The 14,534-nt window shown below is 45.9% G+C and overlaps 2 protein-coding genes across 3 annotated transcripts; one reads left to right on the forward strand and one right to left on the reverse strand.

Moving 5' to 3' along the window:
- The first annotated feature begins 1,041 nt into the window (after positions 1-1,041).
- Positions 1,042-6,664, forward strand: LOC125545202. Of its 2 annotated transcripts, XM_048709096.1 has the most exons (4): positions 1,042-1,298; positions 1,450-5,313; positions 5,380-5,608; positions 6,411-6,664. In XM_048709096.1, exons 2-3 carry the CDS (start codon positions 1,466-1,468, stop codon positions 5,567-5,569), a joined length of 4,038 nt encoding a protein of 1,345 aa, XP_048565053.1. In that variant the 5' UTR covers positions 1,042-1,298; positions 1,450-1,465; the 3' UTR covers positions 5,570-5,608; positions 6,411-6,664. The 2 variants fall into 2 exon arrangements, with proteins under 2 accessions (XP_048565053.1, XP_048565045.1); XM_048709088.1 differs by having other exon boundaries at positions 1,043-1,298; positions 1,450-5,608.
- A 506-nt stretch (positions 6,665-7,170) lies between these two features.
- LOC125545216 (kinesin-like protein KIN-5A) lies at positions 7,171-13,870 on the reverse strand. Its single transcript, XM_048709109.1, has 23 exons — positions 13,549-13,870; positions 12,690-12,913; positions 12,466-12,595; positions 12,136-12,297; positions 11,555-12,043; positions 11,354-11,451; positions 11,109-11,265; positions 10,917-10,986; positions 10,756-10,832; positions 10,598-10,651; positions 10,432-10,512; positions 10,234-10,345; positions 9,895-9,981; positions 9,638-9,813; positions 9,380-9,541; positions 9,192-9,299; positions 8,951-9,109; positions 8,777-8,860; positions 8,397-8,602; positions 8,214-8,315; positions 8,008-8,117; positions 7,771-7,922; positions 7,171-7,669 (listed from the first exon to the last, which is right to left on the reverse strand). Exons 2-23 carry the CDS (start codon positions 12,857-12,859, stop codon positions 7,433-7,435), a joined length of 3,183 nt encoding a protein of 1,060 aa, XP_048565066.1. The 5' UTR covers positions 12,860-12,913; positions 13,549-13,870; the 3' UTR covers positions 7,171-7,432.
- Positions 13,871-14,534: the final 664 nt, after the last annotated feature.

The raw sequence follows: 14,534 nt of genomic DNA on the forward strand, positions 1-14,534 counted from the left end.
ATTGAATACAATGGGTCTCGGTGGCATGGAGCAGTGGAGTCTCAGTGTTGGACACGGTTTGATTGACACACACAGGTTGGTGGTGCTGTTTGGTGTGGCAAGATCTTTGCAGTGATTCCTCCTGAAGACGAAACGGCGGAAGATGACGACGACGGATCCTAGAGCGTGCGCATGCGGTGCACGTTATGGGACGCCTATACCGGATGGTCTTAAGGCCACTGGATTAGATTGTGTCTGCTATGCGGACAAGACACATCTGCATACTTGTAGGTATAGCGACTTTGTTTGCTTAGAAGGTGGCTTCGGGTTGATCCTTATATTCATTTTGTCATGCTATGGTGAATAATTAATAAAGATGGTTGTATACATCATGCTAATGCAGATGCCTGGGGTAATCCTTCTTTTCGAAGAAAAAAAACTATATTTAACACATGATTTTTAGCTGCATAATAATCTGTTTCAATTTTAGTTTATATATTATTATTAATCTAAATATAAATATTAAATATAATCAAATCTTATTAAAAACCATTTTCATAGCAACATGCGGAATATCATCTAGTCTCTTGTAATTTCCATACCGAAATTATTCTATAACCCTATCATCACAAATAAATAACCCTTCCGTTCACAAATATAAGATGTTTTAGATATTTTAATATAAACTACATACGGACTGAAATGAGTAAACGAACACACTAAAACATATCTATACACATCAGATTAGAAAAAAAACTATAAAATATCTTTATATATTTATGAACAGAGTGAGCAGCTTATATATATACATTAGATAGAGAAAAATCCACGGGATATCAATGAAGCGAAGCGGGAGCGAAGAGTGAAGTTAACCACACTCCGCAATCCCAGTTAGTTCCCGCGCAAAACCAGAACCCCTTCTCGCCACTCCCAGCCGGCCCCACCGGCCAGAGCAGCCCGGGCCCGCCCCAGCACCCCTCTCTTTCCCCTCGCTCTCCTCCTCCTTCCTCCCACCTCGCCCGCCTCGTCTCTTCTCCCCCTTCCCCTTCCTCCCACCCCACCCCCGCCTCCCACCCCCACCCCACCCGGACCGGACACTTTTGCGCCCGGCCCCCTCGCCTCCTCCGTAATCCCGCCCGGCCCGCGCATCCGACGGCCCCCGCGGCCGCCACGTCTCCGTCGTCTTCCTCGCCCGCCCACTATTTATCCGCCTCCCGTCCCGTCCCCGTCCCCTCCGCCCCCATCCCCACTACCCCGCATCGCCGCGCTAGGGTTAGGGTTTCGCGCCCCCAGCTTCCGCGCCGCCGCTGCTCTCTCCGGTGAGATTTCCTGTTCTTCCTCTCCCCTTTCCGTTTGATTCGCGGGCGCGGCTCCGCTCCCGGTGGGGCGGGGCGGGGTGGATTGGGCTGGATTCGGGGGCTAGGGTTTTGGCCGGCGCGTGTGTTTTTGCTGAGGGTTGGTTTGGCGCAGGTGGTGGTGTGGCGCGATGGCGATCGTGAGGACCGGCGGCGCCAGGGTCCAGCGGCTGGAGTCCGGCGGGGAGGACGGCTCCACGGAGGACGAGGAGGAGCGGTCGCCCGCCACGGCGTCTGAGGAGTCCGAGGCGGATGGGTTCTCTCCCGAGGAGCAGAATGGCGGCGGCCAGGAGGAGGAGGAGGAGCAGGAGGCGGAGGAGGCAGAGGAGGAGGAGGACGACTCTGGGATGGGGTCTGACGAGCTGGAGATCACGCAGCTCGGGGAGGCGGGGGCGGAGATGTGTCAGGTCGGGGACCAGAGCGTCGCCCTGCCGCTGGAGCTCTACGACCTCCCCGACCTCGGCGGCGTGATCTCGCTGGACGCCTGGAACGGCCTGCTCTCCGAGGACGACCGGCTCCGCCTCGCCGCCTTCCTGCCCGACCTGGACCAGGAGACATTCGCCCGCACGCTCGTCGAGCTCCTCAGGGGGGACAACTTCCACTTCGGGAGCCCCCTGGCCGCCCTGTTGGACCGCCTCAAGGGCGGCCTCTGCGACCCCAGGATTGTCCTGTACCGCCGCGGCAGCCGCTTTGCGGAGCGGCGCAAGCACTACTACCATCTGCAGAGGTACCACAATTCGATGGTGCTGGGGCTGTGGGACACCAAGGACTGCTGGAAGAGCTGCAACGGGTACAGCCTTGGTGAGAGGCTCAGAGCTATGGATGCAATGAAGGCACAGCGGAAGCAGAAGGAACTGGGTTTGGTTGCCCGGGCTGGATCAGAGACTGACTCAGAGAGCAGGGAGTCTGCGGAACAGTTCTTGACACGGTCGAAGCCAGATAAGATGGCTCTCAACAAGGCTGGGAAGTTAGGGAAGGAAAGGTCCAAGGGCGTTCTGCGGTTGGGTGTGTCAAAAGCCGTGGGTGAGGAGTACATTGGAGGGGCTGGTCGTGATGCTGCAGTGGCTCTCCCTAAGCTTTCTCGTCCAGATAATGCTTATGGGTATGATGACGGAGTCGCGCATAGAGGGAAGCTGCACAGAAGCATAGATGGCCTTCATTCTGAGGACCTGGGATATGACAGGAATTTGCCCAGGATCCGGTCTCAGAGACCTCTGATGAAGCCAGTGAAGAAGGAATTGGCCACGGGCTATGATATCAATCCTTATGGAAACAACTACCATGATAGCCAGACTGGTTCTTCTTACTACCATGGCAGGAATGCCATTGGTAATCAGGGAGTTACCTTAGCAGCAGCATCATTTGAGCCTCCATATTCTGAGAATGCAAGGAGTGCAAAATACTCGGAGAGAGATCGGATATACGGTGGAAAAGCTGCCCAGAATAAAGCTCCCAAAGTGGAAGCGAGGGATTGGCCAGCTGGTAGCCATGCTGATCTCTTAAGTGACTGGCAGAGAGGGCAGCCTGAAGGCGATTACAGGAGCAGGAAGCCTCAAGTTGGTCATGGTGTGAAGGTTAAGTCCTACAAAAGTATTGAGCAGCAGATAAATGGTGCACATTCTGGATCTGATCCTAGAGGCAGGATATCACAGGTTAAGATTAATGTTAAATCCAATAGTCAGCATGGTAGGATTGGCCAGAAGGACTCCAGGAGCAAAGCTGCCCATGTTCAGAGTGAGGAGACAGAATCTGATTCATCAGAACGGTTTGAAGATGGGGCAGATATGAATCTTGTTGAAGAACAGCCAAACCTTCAATATTCTGAACTTCATATACCAGCATATGGTGCCAAAAAGTCAAACAAACTTAGCAAATCAGTCAAAACAAATTATCCTGCCCCTACTGCAGATTTGGAACCCTACCAGACTCAGAGCAAGCGGTCACACAGAGGAAAGGTTGCAGAGCCTGATTATTTACGCGATGTGCATGTGGAGGTGGCGGAACAGATTAGTGAAGTGATGAGACCCCCAGCAGCAAGGAGTGAAAGAAAGCGCAAGGGAATTGCAAACCTGGACATGCATGGTTATGACAACTCTGAATTGCATGATAGCAACGAGAAAGCCAATGAATCACTGAGGTCACCAGAGAGTGATAGGCTGGCCAGTAGAGCAGGCTATGCAGTCCAAGATTCTAATGGCGACTTTGATGTTTCTGAAAGAGTGAACATGCCGCTCGCAAGTTGCAGCTCTGGCTCCAAAAGGCAAAAAGGAAGAGTTGAACTTACAAGCCTGGATGAGCATGGTGAGTATGCGCCATCTGGTCCAAAGGTGGTAGAAATCAGTGGCAGCTCGAAGAAGAAAAGTAAAAAGAAGCCAGATACTGTTACAGATGCAATTACTGTAGCAGAACCAGCTCCTGTCGTGCCGGAGGTTATTGTGGTGCCAGTAGAACCTGAGAAACCTAAGAAGAAGTATGTACCAATTACACCAACCATCCATACTGGCTTTTCTTTCTCCATCGTACATCTTCTAACCGCTGTTAAGAAGGCTATGGTTGCTCCGGCTGAGGGTACTCCAGTGGCAGCTACGGTCACTCCTGCTGAGGTTACTCCAGTGGCAGCTACAGTCACTCCTACTGAGGTTACTCCAGTGGCAGCGAAGCAGACTGATGGGGAGGAGAACAGAAAATGGTTCAATAGTGAGGAACCTGGCAAAACGCCTCAAGAGCCAAGTGCAGCAGAGCAAGCACAACCGGGCAATGAAGTTGGAGATACCAGTGCTGCAGAGCAGACCGCACAGAGCAATTCGCCGGCACTAACTGTTCAAGATCTTGTTAACCGGATTAAAACTAATCCTGGAGATCCCAACATACTTGAAACACAGGAGCCCCTGCAGGATTTAGTTCGAGGAGTGCTCAAGGTACTGTCATCTAGAACAGCTCCTCTAGGTGCAAAGGGCTGGAGAGCGCTAGTTGCCTATGACAAGTCGAACAAAAGCTGGTTCTGGGTTGGTCCACTGCCTTCTGCTACCTCATATAGTGATCCTAATGAAGAAACTTCTGCTGAGGCATGGGGTATACCACACAAGATGCTTGTGAAGTTGGTCGATGCATTTGCTAATTGGCTGAAAAGTGGTCAGGAAACCCTTAAGCAAATAGGATCCCTTCCACCACCTCCAGCACCAAATCCTGCAAACTTGGATTTGAAGGAAAGATTTAAGGACCTTAGGGCCCAGAAGAGTCTGAACACAATAAGCCCAAGCTCTGACGAAGCAAGGGCATATTTCCAGCGTGAGGAGTTTTTGAGATACTCAATTCCTGATAGAGCATTTTGCTATACTGCTGCTGATGGGGAGAAATCTATTGTTGCTCCTTTGCGAAGGGGAGGTGGAAAGCCCACGTCAAAAGCTAGGGGACATCCCATGCTCTTGCCTGATCGCCCTCCGCATGTCACTATTCTCTGTCTTGTAAGAGATGCTGCTTCTAGGTTGCCTGGAAGAACTGGAACAAGAGCTGATGTTTGCACACTTCTCAAAGATTCACAGTACCTAAATCATGCAGAATCCAATAAAGAGGCTGCTGTTAATCAAGTTGTCAGTGGCGCTCTTGATCGCTTGCATTATGAGCGTGATCCTTGTGTGCTGTATGATAATGACAAAAAATTGTGGACCTATCTGCACAGGGGTAGAGAGGAGGAAGATTTTGAGGATGATGGCACATCATCTACGAAAAAGTGGAAGAGACCAAGGAAAGATTCAGATCCCGCAGACCCTGGTGCAGGAAACGATGATCCTGAGGATGATGGCACCCCTAATGCAAAAAAACAGAAGAAAGCTGATGCAGACCCTACAGCGTCAGGAGAAGACAAGGATGGTGTTCAGGATCCATCTAACAGCGGGCTGGAAGGTGACCTTGAGCTTGATGTTGTTCCATCATCAACAAATGACAAAGAAACCAGCAAGCTTGTTTCTACTGATGCAAGGCCAGATATTGGTAGCTCCAGACCTTCAGTAGATGCAGCAGCAGCAAGGGGGACAGCTGATGCAAGGCCAGATATTGGTAGCTCCAGACCTTCAGTAGATGCAGCAGCAGCAAGGGGGACAGCTGATGGCAATTCATCAAGAGCCCCAGAAAAGAAGCACAATATGGCACTCCCTGTGCAATTCACCAGCAGGGAGTTTAATAAAGGTGCAGACAGAGAGGGGTCAAAAGAGTTCATGGATGCAACCCTGTCATGAATAATGCTTAGCAGGACATATATTGGAGCACCAGATTAGGTAATTGCTGAAGAAACTTGAAGTTTTCTGAATTTATTCTACTTTTACCAGGCATTCTTTTCATTGTTATAGTGTTACTTCATCCTTCTCTTTATCCTATAGTAACATATAAACTGGAAACTGCTAGGTGGTCATTTGTTGTATGAAACCTGTTGATCTATATATAAGTTTGAGCTTGCCTTTATACCAAAACTGCATAACTGCAAGTTGTAATATACTGCTTCAGCCCTAAATATATCTGCGACTCACTTTCTGTGTCTTAGTCGTAATTTTCTTGTCTATTTCTTACTTCTCACAATGATCATCAGCTAGTAGCTTCCTTAGGAAAAGATGTACAGTAGGATGACCTGTAGATCTGTTTGTTCAGGCTGATTAAGACATTTCTGGGCTTGAATCTGTCTGTGAAAGCTGTGACCTAGGAGAAGTTTGCAGTTATCTACCTTTTTGCCAAAGGTCTTATATCTCTAGTTCACCGGTAGGAGGGGTTGTTTAGAACAGCTTCAGGAATCCCTTATCATGCAGTCTGTATATGCCTCAGGCATAGCGCATTTACCTCCAGCCTAATTATGTTGAGAAAAAAAAATAGCAGGTGAAAACTAGATATTGTGTACAGTAATTGTTAGCGTGGGAAGTGATTTGAACAGATGTTCTTTTTTTGTTTTTGTTAATTTTTAGTTCACCGACTGATTGTAACAATTATCCTAATTATGTCGTGCATTTCCGAATATAATTTTTAGTCCAGTTCCCCCTGTTCCTTCATCCATAATCCCCATACTGAGGATCTCTTGTTTTTGGTTTGCAGGGTATGAAGCGGCAGCCGCCTTTATCAGTCAGGCCTTCCCCTCAACAGAATATTTTGTAGCAGAAATAGTTTTTTGGTTCTGCCCTTGTGCTTGTACATTCTTGTCAAGAAGCAGCGGCTTTCATAGTTTTCTTTTTGTCCTCCTAGTGGCTTTGTGCAGTTGTGGTGCAGTTCTCATCTAAAGTTGTTAGATCACCAATATATGTTTATGTAACTACAGTACGTTTCACTCATATTTGGATACCAGCCAGCAATCCAGTGCCAGTGACACTTGACCTACCGACAGTTGAGGCTTGTTTGCAACAGAGATTTAGTCATCAGGTTATTATTGTTATTATTATTTTCAACAAAGATTTCTTCATCTTTCAATAGATATTTAGTCATATATCAGTACAACAGAGATTTCGTCATCAGACATGGACTTTCTGCTTGGGTGAATAGAAAAAACTGAAAAGTTAATATTAAAAACTTTTTTTTGTAACACATGTCCAACTCCTGTGCAAAACTTCTTGCAGAAATAACATTCCATGTGCTCAGAAACAGCTCATGTCTTAAGCATTTTAGGGTGCCTTTTTTTTTACCCAAAGCATCATGAATGTGATCTCTTCATGAAAAATTGTACGTAGGGAGAGCAGTCAAGAATGTTTGTCTTCATCCAGGTACATTTGCACCTGGGAGCAAAATAGCACTTTCGTCATCAAGACGTCATGTTTTTCTTATTTTTCATGGAGGAAAATCATCTAGCGCATGAAGCATAATATTCAGCTCAATGAGTCTTCCCTTGGTGCTCAAAAATATTATTCTTTCACTGTGTTGCCTATGTAAATACATATATATTACATGAGATCCACTGATGCAGTAGTAAGTACACATACTCTTCACTGGTGACCAGCCTAAGAACAGCAAACCCCTCAACCGACAATAGCAATTAATCAAATGGATGGCACTATCAACAGCAAACCAACTGGGTAAATGGTAAAACTAAACAAATGGCTCCTTTGTACAGGATGATCTGGATGAATCTAATTTCTTGCTATAAGGGGGACCCTCGCATCCCTGACCGACGATGGTGATGTAGATTCTTCTTGCGCCTCCGGGAGGTGTTTCGTGTCTCCGTTCGCCTGCTTCCATCCAGCCCTCGACTCGCGGAACGACCTGAGGAGCTCGTCGTAGTCTGGGGTCCGCAGCTCCTCAATCGACTCGGCGCTTGGAAGGTCGATTTCCCGCCTCCTTGGCGTTGAACACGACGGTTCATCCACCTGTGACATTTAAGGAGAAGATGCAACGCAGGTTTGGTCAGTCACTGTCAAGGATGATAAAGAACAGATTTCCCCACCAATCACTTTTCATGACTGCTCACCAGGTATTCTTCCTCTAGGCATTTCCCCGCATTTCCGGTTATCTCCACGACCTTGTGGTAATGCGCACCCTTCAACTCCGTCATTTCCCCATGGCACGGGGTGAGAACGGAGACGATGTTTGCGCACGCCTCATGGTCAACCTTCAGCGAGCCTGAAATAACATTAAGTTGTCATCAAAATGAGGAAAAATCACGCTATGCCCTGTGTTTTAGTAACTCGAAGCATTAAGAACTTACTGTCAATGGAAGAAAGAAGGGCCTTGTTTGCTACATCTATATCTTCAAGGGTAGTCGATACTGCGGCAGACAATTTGGAACGCAGCAATTGGTTGGCTTCTCTCCCGGTCCTGGTAAAATGCACACACCATGATTGCTATTCACAATTGCCAGTTTAAGATAAAAAGAAAATTTAAAATCTTCCAGATCAGTTCCTGTGCTAATACCTGACTATGCTATCTACTGATTCAACATTTCCTTTGCCAAGGCTGAAGAGAGAATCCTCAGCATTCTTCCATTGTTGTGCACCCATGCCCGTCTTAGTTTTGCTGCAGATTTCGAGAAAACGTTAAGCACTGAAATCTCCATATTTCATAGCAGAAAGCATCACATCAAGTAGCCATACTGACCATTCCACTAGAACTTCTGCCAAGCAAGACCGTCCACTGTCGACTGCAGTGGTATCTTCAATGTAATTATTCTCCGTTTCTTCCATGTAAAAGCCCCACTTTTCCCGTACGGATGAGGTGAAGTCCTGTGCTGTTGAAATTTCTTTCTGCAGCTGACCTGTCCTGTTTACAGCGCTCTCTCGAAGGTCACCTACAGCCGTTTGGACCTGTAGTATGTGCTTATGATTAACAATGTGTAGCAGTTGTGTAATAGTTCAACTCCTCAATCAATCATCGACGGCACATAACTTCTTTTTTTGGTATCACGTCGTATACTAGATTACTAGCACTCAGATAGTCACAGGCTAAAATATGAATTACAGAAGATGGATAACACTTACTAGCTTCTTCTTTCTTGCATTAGAAATTGCAAGCATCTCTGCCACCTTTTCTATAAGTTGCTTTTCTTCATTAGCTGCACACTCCTGTCAAAAATGATAAAATCACATTATGTTAGGAAGTTATATTAATTTATTAACTGCATACTGAATGTAATAATTATCATTAGGAATAACCTCAAATTTCTTCTCAAGATCAATAAGTTGTTGATCTTGCACACCTTGTGTTTCTTCCAAAATACTAGTAAGTTTAGATGCATGAACATCCAGTGAATGGAAGAAACCAACAGTAATATTTGAGATGGACCGCGACGCTTCCACAGCTCTTAGGTGTCCCTGCACACATTAACAGAAAAGTTGAAACAGAATGGCTTAAGCAAATATCAAATGTTCTAGTGCCTCAAAATATATTACAGACCTCCCGCTGCTTGTTTGCGAAGTGGGCTAATCGCTCTTCTTGTTTCGAAAGGCTACACTGAAGCTCATTTAACAAGTTGTCTGCTCCCAAAGCAATTACTCCGAAACACTATAAAATACAGGAAAATCAATCAGAAATATTCCTATAGTCACTGCAACCACAAGTTGGCCAAAAGAAACAAAGCTTACTTTCTCAAGATCTGATGTGTGTGATTGTACTTGTGAGTTCAGTTTCTCAAATGTTGTCTGAGAATTCATGTCAATTTCGCCTGCTAAATTATCCAGCGCTGTAATACCTGAACCATGCAGGGCTTTCAGGTTTTGTATGCTCTCCTTTAGCCCTTGTGCAGCCTAAAAATGGGTAACTCAAGCATGTCATACTCCACCTAACATAGCAGTAACACAAAATAAACTTTTAAGTACAACATTGAGGGGAAACTAAATTGCCTCATCTTTTGAAGATACGAAGGACTGCATATCATCTTCCATTTCTTTGAGGTGATCCTCCTGCTGCATCACTGAAGTGGAGACGGTTTTATGCAAGGCATCAAGCTCCTGGGTCAGTTGAGATCTAAATCTCTGCACAAGTGACCTGTTTCCATCTTCTATTTTGTCTTTACGCTCTGCCAGTATTCAAGAACAATGACCATTGAAGTGAAACCGGTCCATCACAAAGTAGGGGTGATCGAGTTGAGATGCCGAACCTATTTTGGAGAATAGACCAGAAACATCTGCTGCAGCATTTTCTAATTCTGCGCGGAGATTATAGGCACAGTCTACCAGTGATTTTTCTGTAGCAAAAATACCAGCAAGTTTCATTGAATGTCGTTAAACATAGTAAGTATACACTCAATTGGCTAACTGAAATCAAGTATGGATGAGCACATAAACTTTTGATTCTATGTCAAGAGAATTGACAACAATTGATGATTCATTTACCAGTAATTATAAGAAGGAAATGAGCAAGCCTTGCTAAGCAAAGAGACTTGCAGTAATGAGTTAATTCTTGCTTTTGCAGGTAATAATTAGTTAGTTCAACAAACCTGAGTTCTGAAGATTAGATATTACAAATTCCTTTTCTTTGATAGTAGACTTTGCTTCATTGTATTTTTCTTCTAAATCATGCAGAGCATGCCTGGTGTCCTCCAGATCTTTCTGCAGACAAAAGACAGATGGAATGGCAATTATATAATGTATTTGCCCAAGATTGCAAAACCATGAGTTGGACACTATAAAGATACCTGAGTTTTCTCGAGTTTTTCGCCCAACTCTGCACTCAAAAGCATTTGAGCATCATAAAGTTCTTTTAGTTCCACCAATTGCTGCCCATAGATCGTGTAGAGGATTTAAAATCAAATCATCATTCAAATAAATGGTTTGCTGTGACATACTTATAGACAAACTAACCTTATCCCTAGCCTCTAGATCAACTCCCAGTTTTTCTATTTTTTCTGTCATGGCCTGAGTGAAAAAGTTAGGTTTGAAAAGTTGAGATGATGAATAAAGATTTATTCAGTTTACTTGAACAAATCTAACAAGGGTTTAATTGAAAAATGGAGATAGACCTTTTTCTCAGCTTCCTCTTGGAGGTAGCGCTCTCTTGGAATGTATATACCATTTTTCTCTCTTGCCGCAAACACTTCTGAAAACAGATAGGAGACTAGGTGAGTAGAAAATGCATGACATTTAACATTTCAGTATAGCAAAAAAGTGCACGCAGACAAACCTTGTTTAAGGCGGTCAATTTCGGAGTAAAGGTCCTTGATGACAGCAGATTTCATCATCTTTTGGTTCACCTGGACTCGATGTTAATAAGAGTAAGTTAGGCGATACAAAACACAGTCAATGTTTCTACTATCTGAAGTAGTGAAACATCAATATTTACGGATTATCGAAACAAAAAAAACAAGATAGTAACCTCGGGTTTGTTCCTGATATTTTTTGCACGATGTGCATAATCGAGTGTGCTCAACGTCTCTTCCAAGCAATATACCGAAGGTGATATTGTAGCAATAATGCAAGTCTTTGTTTTCCCTCCCAATGAATCTCGCAATAATCTTGTCAGCTTGCTATCTCTGAAACAAATAGGTAGAGCAATGTTAAGTCCTCTTTAGCAATGCTTTGCTACCACAGGTGCAGTCAGGAGAATGCCCTTAGAGCTACCTATATGGGACATGTCCAGAGTGCTCGACTAGAGCATTAATAACACGGCCAAGTGTGAGCAAACTCTTGTTGATCTCCCCAGCCTCTCTCGCTCTGCCCTGCAATCCAATTGAATATCAAATGTACTTCATGGCATTTGAAAAATCAGGTACATGGGAAGAAGAAGAAAAATACTGAATAGGACATTTGAAGTTCACTCACATCTCTAGCACCTGAGCGTGATATATTTTCTGAACCAGCTAGATCGACGAGATTAAGCTTCCCAATTTTGATCATCTCCTCGCTTTCATGAGTCAATTCCTTGATGTGAATTGTGATTGAGAATATGGAGTGTGACCTGCTGCTTTGCTTGTTCAGCAATGTCTCTGCGGTGCGCCTCTTTGCAGAGCCCTTGTCAAGAATCTTGTAGATTTCGCCAGCAGAGTACACAACCTCCTCTTCAAGCCCTCTAACAAAAACACCACCCTTGCCATCTTCCATAAGGGCAATGGGCTTTTTATTCTTGTCCTCAGGGACAGGTAACACAGGGAACCTTGGCTCATCAGGAGCCAACAAATCAGTGATCTCTTCATTGTAAAGCTCAAGAAAGGTGACTTTCATGCTGTACTCCGCGCACTGGGCCTCAAGGATGTCGAAAATTTGCCTGACGGACCTCGGGATAACTCCAGCATCAGTTGGGAGCTCACCACTCTGGTTGTTACAGGAGCCAGCCAATGGTAAGGAACATGCATACCAAAGGTACATTTTTAATTGACTTCAAGTACAAAATGTTAACAATTTACCTTGGCCTTTCTGGTTCCACCTCCTTCCATTGTATAGGTTTTGCCGGTACCGGTTTGCCCATAGGCAAAAATTGTGCAATTATAGCCCTCAAGGACCTCATGCACTATTGGTGAGATGGATTGTTCAAACAAGTCCTTCTGCTTTGATGACGGGCCAAAGACCTACTCGGAACCAATCATTAGACTAAATTTGAGTCAAAACTTGCATACATGAAGTCAACAACAACAATCAACAAATGTAAAGTGCAAAACAGGTGACTAGACAGAGGTTGTCACCAGTTAGTGAGGTAATAGCTTATGCTCAAGTGACCGTGGAAGATGATGTAATACCTTGTCGAAGGCGAAAGTCCGGTCAATCTGCTTATTGGCGATGACCTGAGTGGCGGCGACCTCCCGGCGGCGCTCGTTGCACGATATCACCACCGGAGTATTCCCCTTTGTCTCATCTTCACTCAGTGGCCTGAATGCACCAAATTGCAGAGTGTGAGTGGGCACAAAAAACAGCATGACACTGAACTTGTCTGAAGCAGAACTGCTGAGCACTCCTCACTCACCTGCATCTAAGGATGACCTGCACATTGACTCCCTTCTCCTTGTCGCCTTTCGGGGTGGCGTTGCCGCCGGCGCTCGCGCCGCCGTTGGCGTCCCCCGACCTCGTCAAGTCCTTTCCGGACTTCTCCGTCGACCTCGGCGACGGCGATGGAGTGCCACCCCTCTTCTCCATCCCCAACTCCACTCAACAGTCCAATCTCTAGTCCCTTATCAAGAGAACCCAGTTCTGCAGTCAAGCGCCAAACCGTTTAAATGCGGAAGCAAATTGCTCGGATGGTGAACTGTAAAACATAAAATCCAGCTACTGGCTGATCAGCAACCAGAGTGAAAAAACAAAAGATTACTGAATGTGACAGACAAATTTGGCCAGATCAGAGGAGCCAAAACTGCCGGCCACTAGGAGCCCAAATGCAGTAATAATGCAGCAAGAGACAACGGGGGCCGAGACAAAGTCGCCGCCGATGCAAATCTCGGATGCATCGCCATGGGATATTCACGAGAGGAAATCAAGGCAGGATTGGCTGCTGTTTGGCGAATCAAACCAAAAGGAGATCTTTTCTAATGCCGCGAAAGGAAACCGAACCGGAGCATGCTCAAATCGCTGGTGAAATGGAAGACAGAAAGAGAAACAATTCGTCACATTTTATCAGCTGCCAAAAACACAGATCTTTGTGGTACAGAAATCACGAACTGGTAACCGAACGGAAGGAAAATCCAAGAACTTGGGCAAGCAGCAGAGAGCCCACGGAACCATCACAGTCAGATCTTCCTCGCGGGGAGCAAAACAGGGGCACCGGAACCAAATCAAGAACAAGAAGCAAAGCCAAGAACACAAATCGATCGGGGAACAGGAGCGCTCACGCTGACGCGCGGACGGGGCTCGAGCCGAGGCGATCCAATCCGAGCGGCTGGAGACAAGTGTGGCCGTGGTCGTAGAGCAGTGGGTAGGTGGGTGACCAGGGGGGGTGTGGGCAGTGGCGGCAGAGGCAATGGCAGCGGGCAGGGGCGAGATCCAGGGGGGCAGCAAGCAGGGTCAGGACTCAGGAGGCTCCTGCAGAGCGGAGCGGTGGCTTGGAGGAGAGCTCGTGGTCTCTATCAATGGCAACCTCCCCCCGCTTCTTCTATCTGCCCCACCCCAGCTTTGCCTGCCTTTCTTTTCGTTCCCTCTTTTTCTGCCCTTGGGTTGGAGACACACCATGCATCAGATGACGCCGACGCACTCGAGCTTTCCTGCCATCGCCATCTTGACGGCAATAATAATCCGCGTTAACGTCAAAAATTCCCGGACGGTAACGTCACTTTTACTACCGTACCGTTGCTCCCAGACGCATTTTTTTTTTAATTCTTATGAAGTTACAGTTACTTTTGCCTCCATTGTAAAAATGTGTAGGTTAAATCAAAATATTTATTTTCGGGAATGGGTGGTGGTAATTTGAATATAGCCAGTTTGTGTCTTCCGCTCTGTCATTTGTGGAATGTATTTCTTTTTGGTGGGTGTTGGTGGGATTTGATCGCTACGTTTATAGTACCTTTATAAGATCTATCCAAATGTACAACGCACACTCGCACATACCTTCTGTGGTTTTTAATTCGGTAGAGTAGATAGATTATGGACCAACTCCCGGTGGCCAGTGGGTGCTGCAAGCTTCTTGTTGACCTCAACCTCGCTTTCGAGTTTTGACCGACTTGGTGCGTTTGACTAGTCAAGGTAACGCCATTACAACTGCACATTGATACTCCCTCCGTTCCAAAATAGATGACTGGGAGTATGCACGTAGATGTATTTATTACCCTTTAGTTATTTCTTCTGATGTATTCAACCATTTTAAAAAAATCTTACGTACTCC

This window comes from Triticum urartu, chromosome 1 (genome assembly GCF_003073215.2).
Source record: "Triticum urartu cultivar G1812 chromosome 1, Tu2.1, whole genome shotgun sequence".
Taxonomy (NCBI): domain Eukaryota; kingdom Viridiplantae; phylum Streptophyta; class Magnoliopsida; order Poales; family Poaceae; genus Triticum; species Triticum urartu.